We start from the raw sequence: 23154 nt of genomic DNA, 5'->3' as shown, positions 1-23154 counted from the left end.
TCCAATTTCTCTTGACACCTGGGAGAATAGCGACCCCCATTAAAATGAGGCACGATGAGGTAATAATGAGGTGGGAAAGTTAAACACCACAAAATTGTACAAAACAAGGATAACGAAGAAGAAAGTGAAAGGTGAGAGTTAACGTGTAAATAATCTTAAAATGGGCAGTTAGAGCCTCTTTAAATATATAAATAGGAAGCAAGAGGTAAAAGTGAACAAAAGCCCCTTTGAGAAAGAGGCTGGGGAAATACTAATGGGAATCAGGAAACAGGCTGCAGATGTTGTTGTCCTGCTCCAATTGTTCTGGACTTGTGTCCTTCTTCCAGACATACGTCGATGGTGTAATCTTTAGTCTCATTCAAGAGTACCTTTCGGAAAGGTTGGATGGGTGTCGAGTCAATTGGGCAATTCCATCAATCTTTCAGCTAACTTCAATAAAATCATATTTCTGACCTTCACATTGACATCCGCCCATGAACTAATTAATATTGTCACCTGCTGCTGTTGGCAGGAGCTCAGCCTAGTTATCCTGAAGCTGACTCGAATCTTAATCTAGTTTTCTAAAAATCGAACATGGTTTTAACATCTCTATAGGTGTCATAGAAATATCAGATAGTTTGGTTATTCACAAACTTTTGACTCCTAGCATGGTAAGAAGTTTCACTGCTTGCCTTCCATCATGAAGTATCTGTTGATCAATGAAGTGAGGGCTCATTTTCTCTTTGAAAACTGAAGTGCCCTTCCATGTTCAGATGTTTTCTTTCAGCCCATTGTAGGCTGCTGTTTTACAAATTACAAGCAAATAAGGGATCTATGTTTTGGTATATTGTTTTCTTTTGCATTTTTCTCCTCTTGTTTTTCTCCTTGCTGCTGCTTCAGAGATTGTTACTTTTGAAAAAAATTGGTATCTCTTTAAAAAGTAATAGAGGAGGTACTTGAGTGTGGTGTGGCACTAAAAGTATATTGGAGAGATGGCACACACAACTGGGAAACCTCAGATTCTGTTTTCATGCCACTTGCAAAGGAATTGGAATAGTGCAATCAATTCTTTGTGGACAATTAATGGTTTTTCTTTTTGGGCTACACTGTCTATTTTACTTAGTGATTACATTTTTGAGAAAGAGTTGTTCCAGGCCTCTGGAAATTGCTGCTTTTTAAATTGGTCACACCATGGCTTCCCATTTACCTCAAAGAGTTAGAGAGAGCACTCACAACTGTGTTTACATTGCAATTGATTTGCTTTTGCACAGGGTAACCTTCAGTCCTGGTCATTAAATGCAAGCTTCAGGTATAAATTCAAATATATGATGGGGAAGACTGTTTGGAAAACAACCTTTCAGAACCGTTGCTACTGTTATCTTCCTTCAGCCTTCAGTACCAACTTGTTGTCACTAGTTTTTTATGCCTGATTGCAGTCATTAGCATCCAGTAGCCACTTGCTGCCCCATGAGGAGTTGTGGTTTTCTAAATGTTAGCCTCCTTAAATAGAGTCATAGAATCATGGAGTCATACAGCATGGAAACAGACCCTTCGGTCCAATCAGTCCATGTCGAAAAAAATCCCAATCTAAAGTAGCTTTACCTGCCTGCTCCTGGCCCATGTCCTTACAAACTTTTCCTATTCATGTATCCATCCACATGTCTTTTAAACATTGTAATTTTACACACATCCATCACTTCCTTGGGAAGTTCATTTCACATGCTAACCACCCTCTGTGTAAAAACATTGCCTCTTTTGTCTTTTCTAAATCTGTCTCCTCTCACCTTAAAAATGTAGCCCCTCGTCTTGAAATTTTCCATTTTAGTGAAAAAGCAATTACCATCAACTCCATCTACAGCTGTAATTATTTTATAAACTTCGAATTGGTCACCTCTCAACCTCCTACACTTCAGTGAAAAAAATTCCCAGTCTATCCAGCCTTTCTTTCTAACTCAAATCTTCCATGGCCAGCAACAGCCTGGTAATTTTTGTTATGAGCCCTTGTCAGCTTGATGATATACTTCCTTTAGCTGGGTGACCAGAACTGGACACAGTACTCCAGAAGAGGCCTCACTAATGTCCTGTACAACCTCAACATGACTTCCCAACTCCTAAACTCAAAGGACTGAACAATGAGGGCAAGTGTGCCAAGTGCCTTTTTAACCACCCTGTCCAAATGTATCACAAACTTTACACAGAGAGCTGGAGACTTATTGAGACAAATATCTGAAAGTTTAGCATCAACTAACTATGTAGACTAATGCGACATATCAAATTTATACATCCTGTCTAGGTACTATTATTATTTACATTACGGTATTATTACATATGTAGTTGTCTAGCTAACTGAAATACTGGCTGGCAACTTGTTATCTTAACAGGTATGATAAATGATTGGTCAGGATCAGTATAGATTTACAAATGGAAAATTGTGTTTGACGAATTTGTTCGAGTTTTTCTTTCGAGGATGTTGCTACAAGGGTTGATAAAAGGGAGTCAATGAACATAGGTTATTTGGATTTTCCAAAGGCCACTGATGAGGTCTCCCACAGAAGGTTAGTTGGAAATATTAAAGTCCATGTAAAGGTGGTAGTATACTGGCATTGATTAAGGATTGGTTAACAGGAAGAAAACAGAAGGTAGGAATAAATGGATCACTCTAATCTTGGCAGACTGTAACTAGAGGGGTACCACAAGGATCAGTATTTTGGCCCCAGCTTCTCACAATATATATCAATGATTTTGACATAGAGAGCAAAGGCAATATTTCCAAAATTGAAGTCAATACAAAGCTAAGCAGGAATGTGTGTTGTGAGGAGAGTATGAAATGTTTTCATGAGGTCTTGGACAGGAAAGAACAAGGCAGATGGAACATAATGTGGGAATGTTGAAAAATATGAGATTATCTACTCTTGAAGGAACAACAGATGTACACAGTATTACTTAAATGGTCAGAAGTTGGAAAGTGTAGATGTGCCAAAGGAGTTAGGTGCCTTGTCAATAGGTCAATGCAGCAAGTTATTGGGAAGGCTAATGGAATGTTAACTTTCATCACAAAAGGATTTGAGTACAAGAGGAGTGAAGGCCTGTTTCAATTGTTTAGGGACCTAGTAAGACCACTTCTGGAGTACCATGTGCAGCTTTAGTCTCCATATCTCAGGACAGATACGATTGCTGAACATGGAGTGTAATCAAGGTTCACTCGATCTGTTTCCAGGGTGACAGGACTACCCCATGAAGAGATATTGAGCAAATTGGACTTGTATTGAGAAGGCCACAGATTTGTTAGAAGCTTGTAGCCTGAAGTTTGTAAATACAGTGAGATTAAAAAAAAATGGTCGACTGACAGGACAAAATAGAGAAGGGTCATGAAATAATCTTGTCGCGATCAAAGCTAAAATGGGGGAGGCTAAAGCACAAGAGATGAACACCAAATTTAGAAACCAGTCTGATCGATAGTGATTATGATTGTCTAGTTATTTAAATCAATATAATATGCTATGTGGAGCTTTCCACTGTAAATAAATACTAAATCTTTTTTTTTAAAGTGCAAAGGTTCAGTTGAAAATAAAAATTTATTCGTGAGAAAGAAGCTCAGCTGGTATGTGACTACCTATGAGATAGTGAGGACTGCAGATGCTGGGGAAGTCCGAGTTGGTAAAGTGTGGCATTGGAAAAAGCACAGCAGGTCAGGCAGCATCTGAAAAGCAAGAGCGTTGGCATTTTGGACTTAACCCTTCATCAGGACTGGTTGTCATGAACAGAAGTTATTCAATTGTTCACTTTAATTTCATTACGTCGTTATCTCCAGCTAAAATGCCATGCTTGAGACACCCTTTCTGCCAAACATAATTGTTTCCAAGAGATTCTTAAATGAACAAAGATACCCAAATGAATGACAAAAAATGCAGTTTATTATATATCTGAATATTTCAGCAAAAAGAATTTTATTCTTTCCAACAACACTCTAGAAATCCCTCATGCGCCTGAAAGATCCGACAGTTGAGCTGTAGCCTCCCCAGTCACTGTATCTCCTGTATTCACCAGGTCTCATGAAGTACTGTCGCCCTCTGTAGTTGGGATGTTCATAGAAGATCCAGTAACCGTCCATCACATGGCAGGAGTGGATGTCACGGTAACGGAAACGATCGTAGACAGATGGACAGTCATCCATGAATTCCATCATCTGTCCTCCAAAGTCAGGCCTCTCATAAATTCTCATTCTGTAGGAGCCTCCTCGGTACTGGAAGAGAAAGGAAATTATGTTAGTGATGAAGTTGTAAATATATTTTCAGTGTCTATGTAGTTATTAATGGAAAAGTCAGGAATTTGGAAATAAATAATTATTCATGGAAATTTTTATGGATAAATAAGAATAAAGCAAAAAAAAAGTAGCCGTACCTGATTCATTTTCACCTAAATACCACCATTCATTTTACCATCATTATTATTGTAAATGGTAACGTTTTTGCACAATATTGAATCTAATTATCCTACTTTAGCTCTTGAACTGCGCAAAATTGTAGTTATTTTTATTCCTGAGACTGATTGATGGCTGTACTCACAAACGTCCAGAGAGAGTGAAGGTCAAACCTTCCTACCAAACCCCTCTCCCTTCAGATTCCTTTACACATGCCTCCCATCCATCACCACAAAGAACAAAAAAATTACAATACAGGAACAAGCCCTTGGGTCCCCCACGCCTGTGCTGATCCCGATCCTCAATCTAAACCTGTCACCTACTTTCCAAGGATCTGTATCCCTCTGCTCCCTACCCATTTACATATCAGTCTAGATACATTCTATATGACACTATCGTGCCACTTTGCTGACAATGTGTTCCAGGCACCCATCACCTTCTTTATAAAGAACTTTCCACACATATCTCCCTTTAAATTTTTCCCCTCTCACATTGAACTCATGACTCCTTGTAATTGACGCCCCCACTCTGGGAAAAAGCTTCTTGTTATCCACCCTGTCGATACCTCTCATGATTAAGTAGACTCAGTCAGGTCCCCTCTCAATCTCCGTCTTTCTGATGTAAATAATTTTTATCATCCCAATCTCTCCTCACAGCTAGCACCCTTTCTGCCAAACATAATTGTTTCCAAGAGATTCTTAAATGAACAAAGATACCCAAATGAATGACAAAAAATGCAGTTTATTATATATCTGAATATTTCAGCAAAAAGAATTTTATTCTTTCCAACAACACTCTAGAAATCCCTCATGCGCCTGAAAGATCCGACAGTTGAGCTAGCATCCTTGTGAACCTCTTCTGTACCCTCTCCAAAGCATCGACATCCTTCTGGTAATGTGGTGACTGAATATATAAACAGACTGTGCGGATAGTTTTTGAGTTTCTGTACCCTCATTACAACAGTGAATCTGGTAAGGTATCTCACGGGAAACATTAACATTTATTGTAGTTCTAGACAGGCAAAGACTGAAGCTGTGAAAATCTCCAAGGTAATGGGTCTCTGGGTAAACATCCTGAATTGCTTCCATTAAACAAAGCTCATGTGACCAGGTAAGAATTTCACAATTTATACTTCATTGGTAGCCTAAAAGGCCTCTTCCCCTAGCTGAAAGCTATTGGTTGCAGTGACATCTCGAAGCTTAAAAATGTCTACTTTCTGACCAGCTGCCTACTCTCAACTAGAGCTCAAAGCATACCTCCTGGTGTTCACCTCTTTCCCAATTATATCAATGATTTCCTTACAGGCGTGGATGTGAATTGTTGGCAAGGCTGGCAGTTATTGCCAATCCTTAATTGTCATTGAGAACATGTTGGAGAGTTATCTACCTTTCACCTTGGTGGTACGACAGAAAGCCTATCTGCATATCTTCACTATTATAACAGCTGGGACAACTAATCATCACAAATATGCAGGTACAAATGACAGAAAAGTTTTCAATACATTGGAAGTTATAGTCCCTGCAGCAGACTATAATGCTTAATTCCTTGTGCATTATTAGTGCTGTCTATAGAAACCACTCAATTATTAATTACATATAGGTTTAGTGATATACCTAATTAAGAGAACACATACATGCTTGTTCTTGATGTTAATGGCTATTTTCCACAATTACTGGCCAAGAATCAACAATCACAGAATTATAACTTACCTGTGGGTAGGAGCGACATGACCTGACACAGTCATTGAATCCCATCCAGCGCTGGTAGTCAGGATACTCTCCCCTGGTCAGAACATACTGGTATCCCATGTAATTGGGTCTCTCATACAGCACCCACCAGTCACTCTCAACACGGATGGAGTTACAGCGGCTGAAGTAAGGGGACAGGTCGGCACAGTCACTGCTGCACTCATAGTGCCGCCCCTGGAAGTTCCTGTCCTCGTAAAAGATGATCTGTGGGGAAAGAAACATCACTTTCAGTCATTCATTTAGAAAATGAGGATATTTAGTCATAAAGTCATAGAACTGTACAGATCCTTTGTTCCAAGTCGTCCATGCCAACCAGATATCCTAAATTAGTCTTCTCCCATTTGCCAGTATTTGGTCCAAATCCCTTTAAACCCAGATGCCTTTTAAATGCTGTAATTGTACCAGTCTCCACCACATCATCTGGCAGCTCATTCCATACACATACCACCTTCTGTGTGAATATGTTGCCTCTAACATGTCTTTTAAATCTTTCCCCTCTCACTCTAAGCCTTTGCCCTCTAGCTTTACATTCCCCCTCCCTGGAGAAAAGACCTTTTCTATTTACCCAATTCTGTGTCTCTCATGATTTTATAAACTTCTGAAAGGTCACCCCTCAGCTTCTGATGCTCCAGGTAAAATAGCCCCAGCCTGTTCACCCTCTCCTTCCAGCTCAAATCCTTCAACCCCGGCAACATATTTGTAAATCCTGTTTGAACCTTTTCAAGTTTCGTAATATCATACCTTTTTCAGGGAGACCAGATTTGCACGCAGTATTCCAAAGTATTCTGAATAATGTTTTGTACAGTCACAACATAACCTCCCAACTCCTGTAATCAACACATTGACTAATAAATGCAAGCATAGCAACACCCTCTTCACTATCCTATCTACCTATTGCCTCCACTTTCAAGGAACAATTTATTGAATGATTCTAAAAATGACATGCACGACGATACGATGCAAAAACTGAAAAAGGTTATCTTGCCTTTCCCATTTTGAGCTCACAGTTAGCTTCCTAACTGAATCCCTCACTGTCTCACACAGCTTGGTATTTATAAGCTGATCAGAAATGCTGCAATGGACTGTACCTTTGTTATTCTAATGATTGAAGAGTAAAAATCAACAATAAAAGAAACAAAACACCTCACATGAGTTATAAATACATACCTGAAAGACAATGATGTGTCATTGATTCTTTTGAATTTGCTTGTTTTTTATATATATATATAGAATCCCTACAATTTGAAAACAGGCTATTGGGCTCATTGTATTCCCACCATCCCTCCAAAGAGCATCTGACCTGCTCCCTCCTCCCCCACCCTAACTTTGTTACCTCACATTTCCCCATGGATAACCCACCGAGCCTGCAAATACCTGGACATTGCAGGCAATTTAGTCATGGTCAATCTACCTGACATGGACATCTTTGAACAGTGGGAGGAAAGCGGAGCATCCAGAGGAATCCCATACAGACGTGGGGAGACTATGCAAACCGCACGCAGACAATCACCTGAGGGTGGAATAGAACCCAGATTTCTGGAGCTGTGAGGCAGCAATGCTGACTATTGAGTCCCTGTGTTGCCCTGTGTTTTGTACTCTGGTGGAGTGGGTTTGGGATTTAGGGAGAAGCCAAGAATGAAATTCAGCGTACCACCTTTCATCTGGTTTAAATGCTCTTTTGACATTTATGACTGTAAATCGATTCCTGACATTTGTTTCAGCAATTGCATTATAAAAACAGAGGCCTGATATAGAACTGAGGAAAAGCTATCGGATTTCAAAAGCTGACTGGGGGCAGATGTTCACAGGTAAAGGGATGGCTGGAAAATGGGAAGCTTTCAGGAATGAGATAATGAGAATCCAGAGACAATATATTACTGCTAGGGAGAAAGGAAAGGCTGGTCGGTGTAGGGAATGTTGGATGACTAGAAAAATTGTCGGTTTGGTTAAGAAAAAGAAGGAAGCATATGTCAGGTATAGACAGGATAGATCGAATGAATCCTTAGAAGAGTATAAAGAAAGTAGGAGTATACTTGAGAGGGAAATCAGAGGGCAAGAAGGAGACAAGAGATAACTTTGGCAAATAGAGTTAAGGAGAATGCAAAGCGATTTTACAAATACATTCAGTACAAAAGGGAGAGAATAGGGCCCCTCAATGATCAGCAAGACGGCCTTTGTGTGGAGCCGCAGAAAATAGGGGAGATTCTAAATGAGTATATTTTGCATCAGTATTTACTATTGAAAAGGACATGGAAGATATAGAACGTAGGGAGACGTGATCTCTATGAACTTCAGTAAGGTGTTCAACAAGGCTCCCCATGGGACACTGGTTAGCAAGATTAGATCTCATGGAATACAGGGAGAACTAGCCATTTGGATACAGAACTGGCTCAAAGGTAGAAGAGAGAAAATAGAAGACAGTTACCTCAGATTACAACGGGATCTTGATCAGATGGACCAATGGGCTGAGAAGTGGCAGATGAATTTTAATTCACATAAATGCGAGGTGCTGCATTTGGGAAAGCAAATCTTAGCAGGACTTAGACACTTAATGGTAAGGTCCTAGGGAGTGTTGCTGAACAATGAGACCTTGGAGTGCAGGTTCATAGCTCCTTGAAAGTAGAGTCGCAGGTAGATAAAACAATGAAGAAGGTGTTTGGTATACTTTTCTTTATTGGTCAGAATACTGAGTACAGGAGTTGGGAGGTCATGTTCCGGCTGTACAGGATATTGGTTAGGCCACTGTTGGAATATTGCATGCAGTTCCATCCTATCAGAAAGATGTTGTGAAACTTGAAAGATTTCAGAAAAGATTTACAAGGATGTTGCCAGGGCTGGAGGATTTGAGCTACTGGGAAAGGCTGAACAGGCTGGGGCTGTTTTCTCTGGAACGTCGGAGGCTGAGCGGTGACCTTATAGAGGTTTATAAAATCATGAGGGGCATGGATAGGATAAATAGACAAAGTCTTTTCACTGGGGTCAGGGAGTCCAGAACTGGAGGGCATAGTTACAGGATGATCGGGGAAAGATATAAAAGAGACCTAAGGGGCAAATTATTTCATGTAGTGGGTGGTACGTGTATGGAATGAGCTGCCAGAGGAAGTGGGGGAGGCTGGTACAATTGCAACATTTAAAAGGCATCTAGATGGGTATATGAATAGGAAGGGTTTAGAGGGATCGGGATGGGACCATTCACCGCCACTGATCCGTCACTGCCCTTTCACCACCGAGGACGCTTCGCCACCGCAAGTGTTTGTAACTCATTTTTATGTATAAACCAATATAATGATATTTATTTCACCTCTTTTTTTTAATCAATATGTACTATGTTGTTGTATAAATAAAGGGGACTGAGAAGTATGAAAGAACAGGCGGGAGGGAAAACAATCAGTACATATATATCTTTCCGGTGGCGAATAGTCTCCAGAGGTCAAACAACCCCACTGGAGAAACGCTGGTGGCGAACCGGCAGTGGCTAATCAGCGGCAGCGAATGTGCCGTTGCGAATCATCACCAACCCTGGAGGGATATGGTCCGGGTGCTGGCAGGTGGGACTAGATTGGGTTGGGATATCTGGTCGGCATGGACGGGTTGGACCAAAGGGTCTGTTTTCATGCTGCAGATCTCTATGACTCTATGACTCTATAACATAGAAACAGGAGTCGGCCATTTAACCAATCAAGTTAGTGTCTGCCTGGCATTTAATGTTCAACACAACTGAGTTCTATTATAGACAAGGAAAGTCTTCCAGTGTACTTCATCTGACAGCTTGTTGGGGCCTACAGAACTGACCATAGTCCACTACCCAGATAGCAGTCAGACAGAAGCCTTGGCTGTGAGTGCTCGAAATGAATGAATGATAATGAACAAGCTCCTGGACAGTGTGGGGACTGTACTGGTGATGGATGATTTTCTGTCCACTAACAGATAGTGGTTCACCATTTGATGGTGTTGAAGTCCAGGACTCACCCACTTTCCAACATGGCCACTTGGTCCAATGATCAGCCCTGAGCTGCTGCCTGCTCCAGTCTGGGAGCTGGGAACCTGTCCCTGCAGGCAATGTGTCCATGCAGCAGCCTCTCAATGCTAGTTGTCAGTGCACGCGGCAATACAGGTCTGCAATACGTAAGCTGCAACTGGATTGGAGAAGTGTCATGATGACCGTGAGAAGCTGGAAAATGTCAGATGCTATTGTGCATCGATTAAAGTGGTGCTGGAAAAGCAGAGCAAGTCAGGGAGCATCCGAGGAGCAGGAAAATCATTCCTAATGAACAGCGTTTGCCCGAAACATCAATTTTCCTGCTCCTCAGATACTGCCTGACCTGCTGTGCTTTTCCAGCACCACTGTAATCTAGACTCTGATTTCCATCATCTGCAGTCCTCACTTTTGCCTGCTATTGTCCATAGATGAGGCGTGCATGTGGTTAGGATCCTGAGCTGAGATGCATCAGGTGCTGAGCAACTTGGAGGCTCCTCATAACCAGCAGTGAGCTGAAGTCACTGTGTGCCTGTTCTGACTTCCATGTCAAGAGTTCTCATTGTCCACTTTGTTTTCTGTGATTGTTAAGATAGGAAGCTGCATGTTAATGAGTTGAGTTGCAGTGTTATTGGGATGTGGGGTCTGAACAAAGGGCCTACGCTGAGAGTCATTGCAGAATCAGATGAGAATTCTGACGAGCTGCACCTCAGCATTGGGAGCACCTTGCTGTGTCTTTTACATTTCTGCCTGGGAATGAGGCAGGGATTTAGCTAGGCAACAGGGAATTGCTGATTGAGGAGGATTATTGTTTGGTAAACTCATCATTAACCTTGCAACCTGCCTCCTACACAATCCAATTCCTATCTTCCGAGATACAACCAACAAACTGGACATCGGGAATTATCAACATGAAGGTTAGATGGGGTACCTGGTGACTTCAGCTCCCCACTTGCTCTGTAAGCCCTTCATGGCACACCAGGCACCAACATCACAGGTCACCCTCAATGAGTACCTACCACGGGCTCTCTGTATCCATATCTACAGTCTTTGCTATCTCCTGGCAACAGCATATGGTAAGATTCAGCTGGAACTGGACACGAGGAACATGATAGGGGCAGAGAAGGTTGTGAATGAGTCCCTTTTGATCCAATTCAACTACAAAATTTGCTTGATCGCCTAGTGAAAACACCTCCAACAAACTCAAGTCAACTGGCACTCAACCAAAATAACATAAGATTCAATCCAAGGTGTTTAACAAACTGTAATCACCCACTGTTAGGAATGCCCATGACTGAGCAGCACAAAATTGCCGACAGCTGTCCATGGCATTAGCGGCAGAACGTGGCTAACAATAGTTAGAGAGCTTAGTAAAATATTAAGTTCATGTAGTTTTCACAAGAAGAACAATAGTAGCCCTGTACTCCCAAAGTGACAGAACTGAGATAGAATATGCAGCTGCATAAGACATAGATAAGAACATTTCACACTGCATTTAATCAGTGAATCTGTCTTGAAATTATTTAATCAGTCTGTTACAATCTTAATAGTGAGATTTAGTTAAGATCCTTAAAACAATCATAGATATAGATTCTGAAATCATTATAGATTCACTTATAGGCAAAAAAAATCACTAAAAGCATGAGAGGAATGACTTAAATAAAATAATGAGAGTGAACCAGTCTCAGACAATAAAAGCTGCTCCTATATCATTACAGGGAGAATTGAGGCATAGTTACAGAAACTAGCAGACATTGGAATGTGGGTTGAATGAACACATTGTAAGACATCCATTGTAAGACAGGGGTGTTTAGTAAATGCATAAAGAACGAAACTGCTCCCAACTTGTTAGCTAAAACATTCTAACATTAGGTGTAATCACATAACTTTATCAGGACTGATATTATAACAATTAGTAAAAATCAAAAATCATAGAATCCCTACAGTGTGGAAGCAGGCCACTTGACTCAAACATCAAATTTCCTGCTCCTCGGATGCTGCCTGACCTGCTGTGCTTTTCCAGCACCACTTTAATCTTGACTCTGATCTCCAACATCTGCAGTCCTCATTTTCAACGAGTCCACGCAAACCCTCCAAAGAATATCCCATCCAGACCAATTTCCCCTGACTAATGCACTTAAGCTACACACCCTTGAACACTATGGGCAATTTAGCATGGTCAATTCACCAAACCCACGCATTTTTGGACTGTGGGAGGAATCCGGAGCACCTGGAGGAAACGCACGCAGATACGGGGAGAATGTTTAAACTCTGCACAGACAATCACCTGAGGCTGGAATTGAACTTGGGTCCCTGTGAGCCCCTGTGCCACTCATATTTTTTGACATTTCCTGTAATGAGTTTAATGAGGAATTTGAAAGGTGATAGGCAAGTATCCAATGAATTGGTCTTTAACACAGTGCAGCTGGCAAGTGTGTGAGAAGGAATGTTCTTAAATACGGTGTCCATTGTGAAAAGCCCCAAGAAGGGCGATAAAACAGTCTGGGAAATGAGACCATGAAGAACCACAACCTTGTCTATCTCTAGCCATGCAGTCATATGATTAGCTTAATTGGAAATGTATGCAATTAACTGATAATACGATTGGTTTGTAAATATTAAAGGCGGGATGAAATAAATGTATAAAAATATATGTTTTCCTTTGTTTGGTGAAGAACTCTTTGGATGTTAAGAGAGCTTCTTCTCACCGTTGTAATTACAACAAACTTTTTGACGTTGGAAGTGAACTTCTGGGTGTCAAGTGAATTGTTTGGTCATTCCACCCTAACACCCTCATTTGGCAACTCACAGCTGCCTAATGAGAAACTTTCCTCACCACTCAAGAAGTGCATGAAAGATACAGTTCACAATGTTGAAATAGACCTAGCTGGACTTTTCATACAATTCTCCACAAATCCCACCTTAACTCACATTACTCAAGCCCCATATGTTTCTGCCCAATGAATACATGAATATCTGGTATTACTTTTCTGCTCAGAACCTGAGGGCAGATTCTGATTGAAACCGTTCACACTTTTCAATAGAATAGCCTCAGCTGGAAAACCATTAATTCTGCCCATCTGTAATATCCAGATACGTAAATCTAAACATGAATGTGAAAATCCTCAGTTATCTTAATGTTATTATTGATAATACATAAAGAAGTGTTTGAGCCTTGAGTTATTTCTGTTTCTTTCTGAAATCTGTGCAATGATACTGCAGGCTTCTGTTCAAATTGACCCCACTTAGAACATAGAACATAGAACATAGAACATAGAACATAGAACAATACAGCACAGAACAGGCCCTTCGGCCCACGATGTTGTGCCGAACTTCTATCCTAGATTAAGCACCCATCCATGTACCTATCCAAATGCCGCTTAAAGGTCGCCAATGAATCTGACTCTACCACTCCCTCGGGCAGCGCATTCCATGCCCCCACCACTCTCTGGGTAAAGAACCCACCCCTGACATCTCCCCTATACCTTCCACCCTTCACCTTAAATTTATGTCCCCTTGTAACACTCTGTTGTACCCGGGGAAAAAGTTTCTGACTGTCTACTCTATCTATTCCTCTGATCATCTTATAAACCTCGATCAAGTCACCCCTCATCCTTCGCCGTTCCAACGAGAAAAGGCCGAGAACTCTCAACCTATCCTCGTAAGACCTACTCTCCATTCCAGGCAACATCCTGGTAAATCTTCTCTGCACCCTCTCCAAAGCTTCCACATCTTTCCTAAAGTGAGGCGACCAGAACTGCACAGTACTCCAAATGTGGCCTAACCAAAGTCCTGTACAGCTGCAACATCACCTCACGACTCTTGAATTCAATCCCTCTGCTAATGAACGATAATACTCCATAGGCCTTCTTACAAACTCTATCTACCTGAGTGGCAACCTTCAAAGATCTATGTACATAGACCCCAAGATCCCTCTGTTCCTCCACCTGACCAAGAACCCTACCATTAACCCTGTATTCCGCATTCTTATTTGTTCTTCCAAAATGGACAACCTCACACTTGGCAGGGTTGAACTCCATCTGCCACTCCTCAGCCCAGCTCTGCATCATATCTAAGTCCCTCTGCAGCCGACAACAGCCCTCCTCACTGTCCACAACTCCACCTATCTTCGTATCATCTGCAAATTTACTGACCCACCCTTCGACTCCCTCCTCTAAGTCATTAATAAAAATTACAAACAGCAGAGGACCCAGAACTGATCCCTGCGGAACTCCACTTGTAACTGGACTCCATGCTGAATATTTACCGTCTACCACCACTCTCTGACTTCGACCGGTTAGCCAGTATTCTATCCAATTGGCCAAATTTCCCTCTATCCCATGCCTCCTGACTTTCCGCATAAGCCTACCATGGGGAACCTTATCAAATGCCTTACTAAAATCCATGTACACTACATCCACTGCTCTACCCTCATCCACATGCTTGGTCACCTCCTCGAAGAATTCAATAAGACTTGTAAGGCAAGACCTACCCTTTACAAATCCGTGCTGACTGTCCCTAATCAAGCAGTGTCTTTCCAGATACTCGTAAATCCTATCCCTCAGTACCCTTTCCATTACTTTGCCTACCACAGAAGTAAGACTAACTGGCCTGTAATTCCCGGGGTTATCCCTATTCCCTTTTTTGAACAGGGGCACAACATTCGCTACTCTCCAGTCCCCTGGTACCACCCCAGTTGCCAGTGAAGACGAGAAGATCATTGCCAACGGTACTGCAATTTCCTCTCTTGCTTCCCACAAAATCCTAGGATATATCCCGTCAGGCCCGGGGGACTTGTCTATCCTCAAGTTGTTCAAAATGTCCAACACATCTTCCTTCCTAACAGGTATCTCTTGTAGCTTATCAGTCCGTTTCACACTCTCCTCTTCAACAATACGGTCCCTCTCGTTCGTAAATACTGAAGAGCAGTACTTGTTCAAGACCTCTCCTATCTCTTCCGACTCAATACACAGTCTCCCACCACTGTCCTTGATCGGACCTACCCTCGTTCTCGTCATTCTCAGGTTTCTCACATACGCATAGAATGCCTTGGGGTTATCCTTGATCCTATCCGCCAGGGATTTTTCATGCCCTCTCTTAGCTCTCCTAATCCCTTTCTTCAGGTCCCTTCTGGCTATCCTGTATCCCTCCACTGCTCTGTCTGAACCTTGTTTCCTCAACCTTATGTAAGCCTCCTTCTTCCTCTTTACTAGACATTCAACCTCCCTCGTCAACCAAGGCTCCCTCACACGACCATTTCTTTCCTGCCTGATCGGTACATACATATCAAGGACACGTCGTATCTGCTCCTTGAAAAAGTCCCACATTTCCACCACATCCTTCCCTGACAGCCTATGCTCCCAACGTATGCTCCTCAAATCCTGTCTTACAGCATCGTAATTTCCCTTCCCCCAATTGTAAAAACTTCCTTGTTGTGCGCACCTATCTCTCTCCATAACCAAGGTGAAAGTCACAGAATTGTGGTCGCCATCACCAAAATGTTCACCCACTAACAAGCCCACCACTTGTCCCGGTTCATTACCGAGTACCAAATCCAATATGGCCTCCCCTCTGGTTGGACAATCTACATACTGCGTTAGAAAAGCTTCCTGGACACACTGCACAAACACCGCCCCATCCAATCTACTTAATCTAAAGAGCTTCCAATCAATATTTGGGAAGTTGAAGTCGCCCATGACTATGACCCTGTGGCTTCTGCACCTTTCCAAAATCTGTTTCCCAATCTGTTTCTCCACATCTCTGCTGCTATTGGGGGGCCTATAATAAACACCCAACAAGGTGACTGCACCTTTCCTATTTCTGACTTCAGCCCATACTACCTCCAGAGGCAGATCCCCCTCAAACTTCCTTTCTGCAGCCGTTATACCATTTCTAATTAGCAATGCCACCCCCCCTCCTTTTTTACCACCCTCCCTAATCTTACTGAAACATCTGTAACCAGGAACCTCCAACAGCCATTCCTGTCCCTCATCTATCCATGTTTCCGTGATGGCCACAACATCGTAGTCCCAGGTACCGATCCACGCCTTAAGTTCACCCACCTTATTTCTGATACTCCTTGCATTGAAGTATACGCACTTGAGCCCATCTCTGTGTCCGCAAGTAGTCCCTGTCAGTGCTACCTTCTCCACAGCCTCCCTACAGTCTTGAACATCCTGACACACAGCTAGCTTACTTGCTGGACTACAAGTCCGGATCCCATCCCCCTGCCAAATTAGTTTAAACCCCCCCGAAGAGTGTTAGCAAACCTACCCCCCAGGATATTGGTGCCCTTCTGGTTCAGGTGCAACCCGTCCTGTTTATACAGGTCCCACCTTCCCCAGAATGCAGTCCAATTGTCCAAATATCTGAAGCCCTCCCTCCTACACCATCCTTGCAGCCACGTGTTCAACTGCACTCTCTCCCTATTCTTTGCCTCTCTGTCACGTGGCACCGGCAACAACCCAGAGATGACGACTCTGTCTGTCCTTGATGACAGGGGTAGCAAGGTGGCTCAGTGGTTAGCACTGCTGCCTCACAGTACCAGAAACCCAGGTTTGATTCTAGCCTCGGGTGACTGTGTCAAGATTGAACATTCTCTCTGTGTCTGCGTGGGTTTCGTACCACAGGCTAAAGATGTGCAGGTGAGGTGGATTGGCCATAGTGTGCAGACTAGGTGGATTAGCCATGGGGGATGCAGGGTTATAGGGAAGGGGGTGGATCTGAGTGGGTCACTTTTTGGATGGTTAGTACTGACTTGATGGGCTGAATGGCCTGTTTCCACACTGCGGAGATTCAATGACAGATAAAATGGGCATTACTCCAGGCTGAGGTATTTTCTGTTCCTCCTTAAGTCAAAGGGGACATAATGATCTTATCAGTGTTCTTGCAGAATCAGTGGAAGTACACTATTTTTAGAGAAGTTGGTAGAATTGTTTTAATTCAGTGAGTCTGGATGTTTTGAAGTAGGGGTATGTTTTTGAAAAGCCTCTGAACACAGCACCTCCTTCCAGTCACAAAGGCTGTTGGTACAGTTTCCCTTGGTTAAAATAACAAATGGAGATGAAATGGAATTGGTAAAGTAGGCAAGGGAGAAAGAGGAGGAGAATTTCCAGCAGTAGGTCGTTCCAACGCTGATGGTGAGAAAGCTTCCATCCAAACCAGCAGCACAAGGATCAGTGGCTGTACTTTGACAAGAATGCTGCAGGCAAAGGAGACAAGACCAGCATTTACAGGCTCTCCCTAGATTCCCTGAGAAGATTGTGGTTAGATACCTTCAAGAAATATTTTGGTCCTGTATTGAATCACTGAACTACTTTTGAAGGTAGTTATGACGGGTGGATATGCTCCTGGCCAAACAGAAAACTCACCCACTGATTCTTCTCACTGAGTGAATTTAAAATAATGTTCATTCCATGCATACTAAGCATCATTAGTCTTTAAGCTTGAGCTTGCTGTTACATACTCCACTATTGTTGTACCACTATCAATCTTTTAAAGAAAACCAGGACTACATTCTGATCTTATTTCTCTGAAGCATTCAATGATTAATTAAAATGAGGGCCCTGCAGCCTTGGAATTTCAAAGTGGATTACTTAGCTACCTCACTGATCAGAGAATCTGGAGTAAAATCAAAATAACTGGGATATGTCAGTGTCAAATTGGATCATAGATTCAAAAGTGATTTCTTAAGTTGTCATCTCCAGGAAGATCTCCCAGGAGGGTGCCCTGACAAGTAACAGGTGGTCAGGATCCATAAATAATGCTGTCACCTGCTCATAGCCCAAGAAAAGATCATTTTGCCTTTTGAGTCTCAAATATCTTCTTTTGCTATTTTATTAATAATACGACAGATATAGTATTGAGCTAAATCACTAATATATTTCTAATTACTGATTGAACTATTTGAAATTCATACAATGATGATAGATTTTTATACATTCTTTTAAAATTAACTTTAAAAATGATGAGAAATTTAGACTTTGGGTTAGTCTTTGAAAGCTCTAGTCATTCGAACTCTTTTTAGCTGATTGGTTCAACATTGTTTCCTGGAATTAGACAATTTTTAAATTAGAAAGATTTGAAAGTCATTTTCACAGCTAATGAGATGGCCAAAATATTACTATCAGAAAGCTAATCTATCAGCAATTATTTCATTATTAATAATCGTATGGTAACGATCTAGATTGCAATGAAAACTTGAATTAGTTTTTGTAAGCTATATCTAGTAGGTAAACCTATGATTAAAAAAAACGTACTGCAACCATTTTTAAACTGAGCTGTTAAGATTATAAGTGTTTAACTATATAAAAAACACATTGAAATACTTTCGTTAGACTCAGCAAAGTTGCGAATTGAATTTGTGTGTTTCGGATGACACCAAAAGCTCTGTGGAATCTCATCCTCATTTTCTTTTTGTGATAGAACAATAAAAGTGAATGCAGGCAAAATGAATAGAATGAATGACATATTTGTTACTTGAATGCTGGTGTTTCTCTGCAATGTATATCACATGCCTTTGCTCCATTTTGCTGAGATACAGTTCTCTCATTCACATAACAAAAGTGTTCTCTACCATGGCCTTTCACTATAGAGTATAAATACCAAGCTGCACATTGCAGTAACATATCCAGTCGGCTGAATCCAACCGTGAAGTCAAAATGGGAAAGGTTGAGCTGTCCACTGTATTTTGTAAATTACGTGAACTATTCTAACTCAAAACTGTTCAAATTATTATTTACTTTCTACTGTTTTCTCATCTTCAGATCATCTTTTACGAGGACAGGAACTTCCAGGGGCGGCACTATGAGTGCAGCAGTGACTGCGGCGACCTGTCCCCTTACTTCAGCCGCTGTAACTCCATCCGTGTTGACAGTGACTGGTGGGTGGTGTATGAGAAACCCAATTACATGGGATACCAGTACGTTCTGACCAAGGGAGAATATCCTGACTACCAGCGCTGGATGGGATTCAATGACTGTGTCAAGTCATGTCGTACCTACCCATATGTAAGCTTTATAGTATTTATAGTTTTACCAGATATTAATTTTTTTTGTATAGCTTATATTGTGAAGGCATCAACAGACATTTGTCACTAGCTATCCTTTAAGACACTTCTATTCTAATTCGTTCATTATGTTTCAATCACATATTTAACAGGCTACTGACAATGTATGCCTCCAAGGATGAATTCAGGATTAAAAGTGAGCTTTATATTGTTGCTGAATTATACAATTATGTTTAAGAAAGAGAATAGGTGAGCATACTGAATAATCAATGTGAAGCAACCTCTGATTAATATGTTAGTGTCTGGGTACAGGCTTGTTTGTCACAAATGATGTTTAATTGTCATTTTAACAGTTTATCCCTGTCACTAGTAGAGGTGGAATTGATGTAGTGTCGTAAAGTCTTTAATGCAGGTGGATGGCTGAACCCAAGGTGTTCTATCTATGTCTTTGTGGGAGGGATGGTCCACAGAACCCAAACAGTTGTTCTATGTATGCTGACATTTTATATGCTGGCTCATCCTAGACAGATTTTGCAAGATTTGAGGTCTCTAAAGAATAGTTCCTACTGCTGTTTATCCCCTGGCAGATTATCTTAAACTGGAACTTCATATTTGTTAGTGCTGTTGAGTTGAGAGATGGAATTAAGATAAACATTGATTTAAATCCTATATCTGACCCAAAAGACCTCTAATAACTATATTAACTGCACACAATGGATAATCAGAATTGTTACCTTTATGAAGTACTGTTGCTATGCTCAATTAATGCTAAAGCAGAGAGAAAGTTCTAACACGTAGTACCAGTACAGTTTCCTGATGGAATTCACTGAAATCTTGCCAAAAGTATCATCCTGTAATTTCCACTATGAAAATAAAGCTCCTGCCAACCATTTGAAATAATGGTTCACTTGTTACAATCAAACTCTGAGAAAGGTTTCCCAATTCATTAAGCTCCAGATGAGGTACATCTAACAGGTACGCTCCCTATGAGGAGGGGTGAACTAGCTCCTTTGCTTTTATTCATCTACTTCTCAGTTGGATCTGTGCCTTTATGCATGCCTTTCACCTAGAACCCGCGCTCTTATGACTCAAATATACTTGATTTAACTGGGGTTTCTTGAACTTGTTAGTTACTAAAAGTGGAAATAATTTACAATGCAACACACAAAATAGAAATAAGAGGTGAATCTGAAAGGATAATTATTAAACAACAGGGACATATATATCAGATTCTGGGTTGTTCACAAGGAGTAGAAAGTTGAAGATTGTGATCATTGCAGTGGAGGTTACCAGTAGTGTAGATGATGGCAATTGACCAGACAATTTTGAGATTCTTGGTTTTGTAAGCTGATAGAAATTCCCCTCTCCTGATTCCCTTTTTAATGGGTTTGCAACATGCAGAACGTCACAGGGTCCTCTTTTATCTGTAACACAGGAATAATTTGGACATAGTTGTTCCACAGTAACCCTCACAGCATGCTAATGCACAATCCCAGAATGGTACACTTGAGAGTGTTCAGTGCAACCAGTCCACTTCAGTTGGATTAAAACTGGCCTTTTAGTTTTATCCTGGTGTCTTCCTGGAAAGTGAAATAAACAGGTCTGCAAGAGTGGCTCTCTTCTGAGAGAGGAGAAATAGTTGGCTGCCTCATTATCTCTTTTCATTAAGTCATTCTCTGTTTAAAATTCCTTGACAATTTATATGCGTGATTCTCCATCAGGACTAGGTTAGGTTAGGCTATCTGGTCGGCATGGACGAGTTGGACTAAAGAATCTGTTTTCATGCTGTACATCTCTATGGGCGGCACGGTGGCACAGTGGTTAGCACTGCTGCCTCACAGCGCCTGAGACCCGAGTTCAATTCCCGCCTCAGGCGACTGACTGTGTGGAGTTTGCACGTTCTCCCCATGTCTGCGTGGGTTTCCTCCGGGTGCTCCGGTTTCCTCCCACAGTCCAAAGATGTGCAGGCCAGGTGAATTGGCCATGCTAAATTGCCCATAGTGTTGGGTAAGGGGTAAATGTAGATGTAGGGGTATGGGTGGGTTACGCTTCGACGGGGCGGTGTGGACTTGTTGGGCCGAAGGGCCTGTTTCCACACTGTAAGTAATCTAATCATGACTTTATGACTTCACACACAACTCTGCCAATCACTGAATTTATATCTGCTGTTTTTCTGTAGCATCCCTATACCCCTGCATTTGCTATGGCTAACCCACCTAGCCTCCACATCCCTGAATAATATGGGCAATTTACATAGCCAATCCACCTAACGATTAAAAACAGTACATTTTGAACTTAAAAGTAAAAAAAAGTCTGCAATTACTTCAGGGCGCCAATCCAATGTCACAATGCACCACAACTAATGCCTTGTTCATAATGACTTTAGATACCTAAAAATATGGTTGTTTCTTAAATGCTGCTGTGAACCACAGTGCGAAGATACTTGCTTGTATTTAAGAAAACCATTTAGTAATACCTTCTCAAAGGTAATGGATTGGGTATTAAATGTTGCTCTACTAATAATCCCCTCATCCTATGAATAAATAAAAGTTAAAAGCCGGAATTTGTAATTTGATCAAACATTCCAAGTATGTTAAGAGGTTGTTTATACTTTTCTTTAGTAGTTCAAATCCTAATTTGGTTTGTGATTTTATTACAACCATGTGTTGACTTCAGCAATCTGTTTTCCTCAATATGTCATATTTACTTTAACAGTACAGGGGTGATTCCTATAAAATGAGGATTTATGAGAGGCCTGACTTTGGAGGACAGATGATGGAATTCATGGATGACTGTCCATCTGTCTACGATCGTTTCCGTTACCGTGACATCCACTCCTGCCATGTGATGGACGGTTACTGGATCTTCTATGAACATCCTGACTACAGAGGGCGACAGTACTTCATGAGACCTGGTGAATACAGGAGATTCAGTGACTGGGGAGCAACCTGTTCAACTATTGGATCTTTCAGGCGAATGAGAGATTTCTAAATTGCTGCTGAAAAGAATAATATTGCTTTGCTGACATATTATTGAGCAGAATAAAAATCTTTCATTGCAACTTCATCTTTTTCATTTGTTTATTCTCATAGAATTTTATTCGACAATAATTACATTATTATGATTACACAAAAAGATAATACTTTATGCTCTAATGTGGCTTGAAGGATGTTTGATTGAATAGTTGTTTACATAAATCCAATTTTTCCCTTCACATTAAGAAAGAACCATGACTGTAACATTATCTTCACTTTGGAAACAATACTTTTTATAGGAACATGGGACATAGGAGTATCAGTAGGCCATTCAACCCCTTGAGATTACTCTGACAAACTAGACCATGGTTTACCACCTATCTGGAATTATATTCACCCATTGTCATCTCCATATCTCTTAATTTTATTACTAACTAATGATCCATCAGTTTCTGTCTTGAACTTACTTAAAGACTGAACCCCCACAACCTTCTTGGGTAGAGAATTCCAAACATTCACCATTCTTGCAATGAAATTGTTTTTCTCAACTCAATCCTGAATGGTTTGCTTTTTTTCTTCCAAGGCTTCCTCCTTGCTTTTAGACAGCCACAGCCAGAGGAAACTTCATTTCTGCATCTCCCCTGACAAGCTCTTTAAGAATTTTGTACTTGTCTATGAGAACATCTCTCTTTGCTCCTGTATTCAAATTGGCTTGCAATAAAAACTAATATGTCACACATCTTCTATAAAAGCTGCTGCACTGACTTGTGTGGTCAAGCAGCCGTGGGCCCAAAATTGAACAATCAAAATTGACTCACGGTCAGAGAAACCAGGACTAACAGAACATGGGCCAAACTCAATTGAACACCAGCATGCAGCTAACAGCAAACAGAGAACAGTGGAAACCCAGGTCAAAAAGGTGACAAATGCTTGGGAGGATCCAGTTACAGTCAAGAGTGTGGTGCTGGAAAAGCACAGCAGGTCTGGCAGCATCTGAGCAGCAGGAGAATTGACACTTCGGGCAAGAACCCTTCATCAGGAAAGCCTGA

General features: G+C 41.3%; 2 protein-coding genes across 3 annotated transcripts; one reads left to right on the top strand and one right to left on the bottom strand.

The window, feature by feature from the left end:
- Positions 1–3871: 3871 nt before the first annotated feature.
- On the bottom strand, positions 3872–7173 carry LOC140481998 (gamma-crystallin S-1-like). Of its 2 annotated transcripts, XM_072578825.1 has the most exons (3): positions 7133–7173; positions 6109–6351; positions 3872–4222 (listed from the first exon to the last, which is right to left on the bottom strand). In XM_072578825.1, exons 1-3 carry the CDS (start codon positions 7139–7141, stop codon positions 3947–3949), a joined length of 528 nt encoding a protein of 175 aa, XP_072434926.1. In that variant the 5' UTR covers positions 7142–7173; the 3' UTR covers positions 3872–3946. The 2 variants fall into 2 exon arrangements, with proteins under 2 accessions (XP_072434926.1, XP_072434925.1); XM_072578824.1 differs by lacking the exon at positions 7133–7173 and having other exon boundaries at positions 6109–6369.
- An 11507-nt stretch (positions 7174–18680) lies between these two features.
- LOC140481996 (gamma-crystallin S-1-like) lies at positions 18681–22196 on the top strand. The gene is made up of 3 exons (XM_072578822.1): positions 18681–18792; positions 18889–19131; positions 21846–22196. Exons 1-3 carry the CDS (start codon positions 18784–18786, stop codon positions 22119–22121), a joined length of 528 nt encoding a protein of 175 aa, XP_072434923.1. The 5' UTR covers positions 18681–18783; the 3' UTR covers positions 22122–22196.
- The last annotated feature ends 958 nt before the right edge of the window (positions 22197–23154 follow it).

Source organism: Chiloscyllium punctatum, chromosome 10 (assembly GCF_047496795.1).
Source record: "Chiloscyllium punctatum isolate Juve2018m chromosome 10, sChiPun1.3, whole genome shotgun sequence".
Lineage (NCBI taxonomy): Eukaryota > Metazoa > Chordata > Chondrichthyes > Orectolobiformes > Hemiscylliidae > Chiloscyllium > Chiloscyllium punctatum.
Note: the sequence above shows the minus strand (reverse complement) of the source record. Positions and strands in the feature narration are given on the sequence as shown.